Below are 5,578 nucleotides of genomic sequence, written 5' to 3'. Positions count from 1 at the left end.
GGTTGCCCATGGGGTATTTAGTGAGCATTTAGGGTTTGGAGATCCAACGGGTGGCTGAGATGGTCAGTGGCCGTGGGTCAGGCACCCAGGGTCCGGATGAGGGGTGTTTTGGGTTCGTGTTCTGCAACGTTCACAGAGCTTAGGGTTTGGATGCACCCAGGGGACACAGAGGCTGAGATGTAGGATGTGGGGACGCACCACGGCGTGGATTTGGGTTCCCCATGGGCAGGGTTTGGGGTTCCTCCTATGGTTCAGATTGGTAGGGGGTGGTGGGGGGCAGGGGTTAGAGGGCAGTTTCGTCAGCACGCAGAGACTTTTACCTGGAGCTCATTGGCCTTGGAACTCTTGAGGGGTTCACCTGCGTCAAAAAGTGGGAAGGGGGGAGAGTCGAGGTTACGGAGGAACTCAGAGGGACACTGGTGGGGGGGCATGGAGGGGGATTTAGGCAGGATGGGCAGGGAAGCAGGGATTCCAGGGGGGTGCAATGGGCAGCAGTGGGTGCTTGTGGCATCTCTGGGGGGATGAAGCCATTCAACCCCTTCCTCACCAGAGCCGGCTGTGCTCTGTATCCGTCGTCTGCAGGCAGGCAGGAGGAAGAAGATGATGAGGCCGAAGGCCAGGGCAGTGGCGCAGCCCCCTGCCACTGCCACAACCAGGCTCCCACGGGATTCCGCAGTGTCACCTGTGCAGTCCGGGTGTTTGGGTGATGGCGTCCCCAGAAACCGCCTCGCTGGGGACGGGATGAGGTGACACCGCCACCCATGGGTGACACGAGGGACAAACACGCGTCGGACTCAGACCTACCTGGATGTGTAGGTGGGGATGTCACCTCAAGTGTCACGCCGTCCCCGAGGGGTGAGGACACAAAGGGGTGACCCCAGGGGCGGTAGGAGCAGCTGTAGGTGCCGGTGTCAGCTGGGGACACCCCAAAGAGGGTGAAGGTGGCCATTGCTCCCCCACTGGGGTCCTGGTGCTGGATGGGGGCTGAGCGCCCACCCTTGTGCAGGAGGAAGGAGGATCCGTAATCCCAGTTCCAGCACTGGATGGTGACGTTGGACCCCCTCCCCACGCGGATGCTGATGTTGATCGCTGCCATCACGCGTCCCTCGGAGCTCAGAGAAATGCCGGGTGGGGGGAAACTGCGATCTGCGTGCAGGGAGGGGAGGGAGAGGTGGGACACAGCCCTACGGGTACGGCCCAAAGCTCTCCGTTACCCCCACTGCCCTCACCTGTCAGCACCAGCTCCACGGGGTCGCTCTTTTCCGATGTCCCCAGTGGCTCAGACACGTGGTACTGGCACCGGTACGACCCTGCGTGCTCCCAGCTTGTGCTAACGAAGGAGAACTCGACCGCATCCTGCTCCTTGTCCTGGTACTTGTTCTGTGTCCTACCTCCATCCTGGTACAGCCAGACCCAGGCTTGCGCCGGGGGCAGGTGGCAGCGCAGGGTGACAGCGTCCCCCAGGGACACCCCGTGGCTGGGGTGCAGCGACAGGGAGGGTCGGGGCACTGGGACAGGGGACAGCAGTCAGCCTTGTCCCTGCACGCCCTCCTGGGCCCCTCTGATGGCCCCCTCCCCACGCTGCCCTCCCTCTCTCCCTATTCTCCCCCTGCCCCCATACTCACCATGCTGTGCTCCGCTCGCTGCCGCCAGCCACCAACCTGCAAGGGACACGGTCCTGGTGTCACACAGGGCCACCAACCCCCGTGGCACCACGTCCCCATCGTCACTCACCCAGGATGAGGGCCAGCGCCATGGGTGCCATGATTCAGGAGCAGCTTGGGGACGGCGAGGCTGCAGTGGGGAACAGGGAGTGGTGAGAGAAAGCAGCTCTCGGTTCCCCTTTTGGGACAGGATGCTGTGATGTCACCTCCTGACGTGCCAAATTCAGTCCCCAGGGAGTGGCAGCATCTTGAAGCTGATGGGGTGGCTCACAAACAGCGGCACAGAAGGTTTCCTTGCTGTGCCCCACACAAACAGTCGACCCTGGGATGTCACACAGGTTGTCCCCAAAGTTCCGCCACCGCTTGGCCTTGCTTGGTGTCGCCCTCGGGATGCCAAACACAGGACGTGTGGCTCCAGTGGGGTTTATCCCATGGGACGTCACCTGTGCTCTCCAACACGTCCAGCCAGCTGTCACCACATCTTTGGGTGCCACATTCTGTCCCCACTGTGCAGAGTTTGTGTGGTCAAAGCTCAGTGAGGGGTGAAGCTGCACGATGCTGACAACAGAGAGGGGTTCGAAATGGATGAGCAACAAAGGCAGGAGCAGCCAGAGCATCGCTTCAGGTCTGGATGAGAACGGACGCCTTCCAAACAAGGGGCAGAGACGAAGCAGAGACGATTGGTGCCTTCTCTGCTGCTTTCTCCAACGGCAGCCGTGGGCTCTGGGACCTCAGGTGCCCTGGGATGAACGACCGTGACTCGGTGCAGAGCTGGGGCTTCCCATGGGAACCCACGAAGGTGAAACTGGCACTGAAGATCCAAATGCAGCCAGAAAGTGGAATGAGAATCTCCCATTCCTGTCATTGCCGTGGAGGCGTTGGCGCTCTGGCTGTTACATCTCTGCTTAGCTGAGCGACGCGACGAGAAGAAATGGAAACAAGCCATAAATAAATGGAAATGAGCAGTGCCTGAACAGCTTGAGGAGAGGAAGGGGAAGAGAAGGAGGTGGGGTGCAGGGATGAGAAAGAGAGAGACGGGCAGAGGAAAGGATCAGGGATGGCAGCGTGGGTTCAGCCAATGGGGGGTGGGCGTCCTCGCTCTTCGCACCCCAAAGCTGCAAAGCCTGGCAGTGCTGCAGTCCCAGAGCTTCTCCCCAGCTTCCCTCTGTGCCCGCTGGGCTGATTGGTGCCACGGCAGGGCGCCTGCATCACAAGTGTTGGGGACAACGGGGGGGTGACGCTGCCTGCGTCCTCCCACACCGCGCTGCCCACAGCCATCCTGCCTCAGGGCTGTTCCTGAATGGGGCCTTCACCACAAACGAAACCAGAAATGCAGAGAAGTCAAAAAGGGGAAGAAAGAAATAATCACAGAATGGCCGGGGTTGGAAGGGACCTCAAGGATCACGAATCTCCAACCCCCTGCTGCATGCAGGGCCACCAACCTCCATGTTAATGCTAAACCAGGCTGCCCAGAGCCCCATCCAACCTGGCCTTGAACACCTCCAAGGACGGGGCATCCACAACCTCTCTGGGCAGCTGTTCCAGCACCTCACCGCTCTCTGGGTAAAGAATTTCCCCCTGATGTCCGACCTCAATCTCCCCTCCCTCAACTTAAAACCATTTCCCCTCGTCCTACACATATCAACCCTTTCCAAGAGTTGATTCCCCTCCCCTCTGCAGGCTCCCTTTAGGTGTTGAAAGGCTGCCATGAGGTCACCCCGCAGCCTTCTCTTCTCCAGGCTGATCAAGCCCAGCTCCCTCAGCCTGTCCTCATAGGGGAGCTGCTCCAGTCCCCTGATCATCTTCATGGCCCTCCTCTGGACCCTCTCCAGCAGCTCCCTGTCTTTTCTGTACTGCGGGCTCCACACTTGGACACAGTACTGCAGATGGGGCCTCACAAGAGCAGAGTAGAGGGGGGCGATCACCTCCCTGTCCCTGCTGGCCACCCCTCTTCTGCTGGACCCCAGGATTCCATTTGCCCTCTGAGCTGCAAGAGCACGCTGCTGGCTCATATTAAGCTTTTCATCCACCAGGACCCACAGGTCGTTCTCTGCAGGGCTGCTTTCAAGGACGGCTCCTTCCAACCTGTACGGATGCCTGCGATTCCTCCGGCCCAAGTGCCAAACTTTGCACTTTGCCGTGCTGAACCTCATCAGGTTCACCCTGCCCACCTTTTTGGCCTCTTGAGGTCCCTCTGCATGGCATCCCTTCCTTCAACCGTGTCGACCGCGCCGCTCAGCTTGGTGTCATCAACGAACTTGCTGAGGGTGCCCTCGATTCCTTCCTCTCCTTGTAGCAGCTCAGGAGAAGCCAAATTTCCATCCGTGACACCGCAGCCCCATGGGAAACCCCCAGGGAGGCTGCCCCACTCTTCCCCACCCCACACATCAACCCGGCGCCCCCCAAAACTGCGCTCCCCCAAAATCCCCCCTGCGGACGTCCCCATAATCTCGAGTTCTGTCCCCCATCCCAGGCTCCTTCCCTGAAGGTTCCCTCAGGAGCTGCTCCTCCATGTTCCTCCCTGTCCTCCCAAATAAAGACATTGCAGAAGGGAAGAGAGAAGAGATCGCACACGGCTCCACCCCATTCCTGCCCCAGATCTCACTGGGAAGCGTTTGGATGTGGTGTTGCTTTCCAAAAATACTCTGAGGTCTGCCTCAGAGCTGGGCTGAGATGGGTTTGCCTGGAGACGAAGCCACGGGGAACCAAGCAGGGTTTTGGATGGGGTTCGGGGCCCTCCAGCTTTTGTGCAAACCTTATTCTGGTTTTGGTGGCGCTCAGTGAGCGAAGCCAGCTGAAATGATAGAAACATTGCTCGCCTCTCCTGCCCGTGTCGAGTGAGGCCCTGGGATCGCTGGGCGGCCGACCCCAACCCAACACAAAGCCCAGGTATCGCCCTGGGGGAAAAAGGACCGGATTTCTGCTCAGAGAAGCTGTGGTTTCTATGCTGTGGATGTGGTCACAAGCTGGGCACTCACCCAGCAGCAACAGCAGCCCCAGAGCCGCTGGCTTTCAGGAAGACCCAGTGCCAGCGTGGGCGCACGGCAGGAGCTGGAAGAGTCCCACATTTGTTTAAAAACACACCTTTCATCCTGCAATGTCGATTCAGGCTGCTCTTTTCCCCCAGTTCCGGAGGTCCTTGGATCCGAACCGGTCGCTCCAGTGAGGTAGGAGCTGGTAGGAGGCGATGGCAGCAGGCCCACGTGGGCCGGGCTCCTGCTGGAGGTTGGATGGGCATGGGGAGAAGGGCATCCCCTCCATGTGTTCTTGTGGAGGTGGTGGAGGCTCTGCGTGTCCTCAAGAGCTTCACAGACCCCAGACCTTGTGAAATGATCCCAGCGTAGAGCCAGGTGATGGTTGGCAGCACGTGGGTCAGTGCAGACCTCACCCAACCAGGGCCCAGGGTGCGTTATCACCAGTTCAGATTCAACTTCCAATTCCTCACATCAGGGTTTCCTGCTGAGGGCTGAATTTTGATGCAAATCCATCCCACCTCTGGACATCTGTCGGCTTCCTTCTTCCCCATCCCTTCCTTCCTTCTGTCCCCACTACAAACCAGGATCAGCCCATGACACAACCAACACTGCTGGTGTTTCTTGGGCAAAACACTGAAACAAGAAGCCCCAAACCAAGCTTGCAGTGAGCAGAAAGCACCCAAAACAACACTCGCCATCGTGCCTCTCAGCAGGAGGAAAACCACTCTCACAATGCCTGAAATCCACGTTGCCATTTTCCCCATCCATGGATCACAAGTTACACGAGGCTGCCCCCGAAATGACAAATCCCAGGGCAATTTCTTGCTCTGTGACCAACCCGCTGCTGGCGGCATCCGGTGCCTGGAAGCCTGTGGTGCATCCCCAAAGACATCACACCTTGGGGACCACAACTGCCACATCAGGAGGTGACATCACAGC

The 5,578-nt window shown here is 59.1% G+C and overlaps 1 protein-coding gene across 1 annotated transcript; it reads right to left on the bottom strand.

Moving 5' to 3' along the window:
• Positions 1–68: 68 nt before the first annotated feature.
• LOC122191842 (T-cell-interacting, activating receptor on myeloid cells protein 1-like) lies at positions 69–1,866 on the bottom strand. The gene is made up of 7 exons (XM_042892243.1): positions 1,735–1,866; positions 1,626–1,661; positions 1,230–1,508; positions 805–1,146; positions 548–682; positions 321–358; positions 69–244 (listed from the first exon to the last, which is right to left on the bottom strand). Exons 1-7 carry the CDS (start codon positions 1,763–1,765, stop codon positions 140–142), a joined length of 966 nt encoding a protein of 321 aa, XP_042748177.1. The 5' UTR covers positions 1,766–1,866; the 3' UTR covers positions 69–139.
• Positions 1,867–5,578: the final 3,712 nt, after the last annotated feature.

Source organism: Lagopus leucura, unplaced genomic scaffold (genome assembly GCF_019238085.1).
Source record: "Lagopus leucura isolate 7727_CA_CO unplaced genomic scaffold, USGS_WTPT01 34164-0_obj-0_obj, whole genome shotgun sequence".
Classification (NCBI taxonomy): domain Eukaryota; kingdom Metazoa; phylum Chordata; class Aves; order Galliformes; family Phasianidae; genus Lagopus; species Lagopus leucura.
Note: the sequence above shows the minus strand (reverse complement) of the source record. Positions and strands in the feature narration are given on the sequence as shown.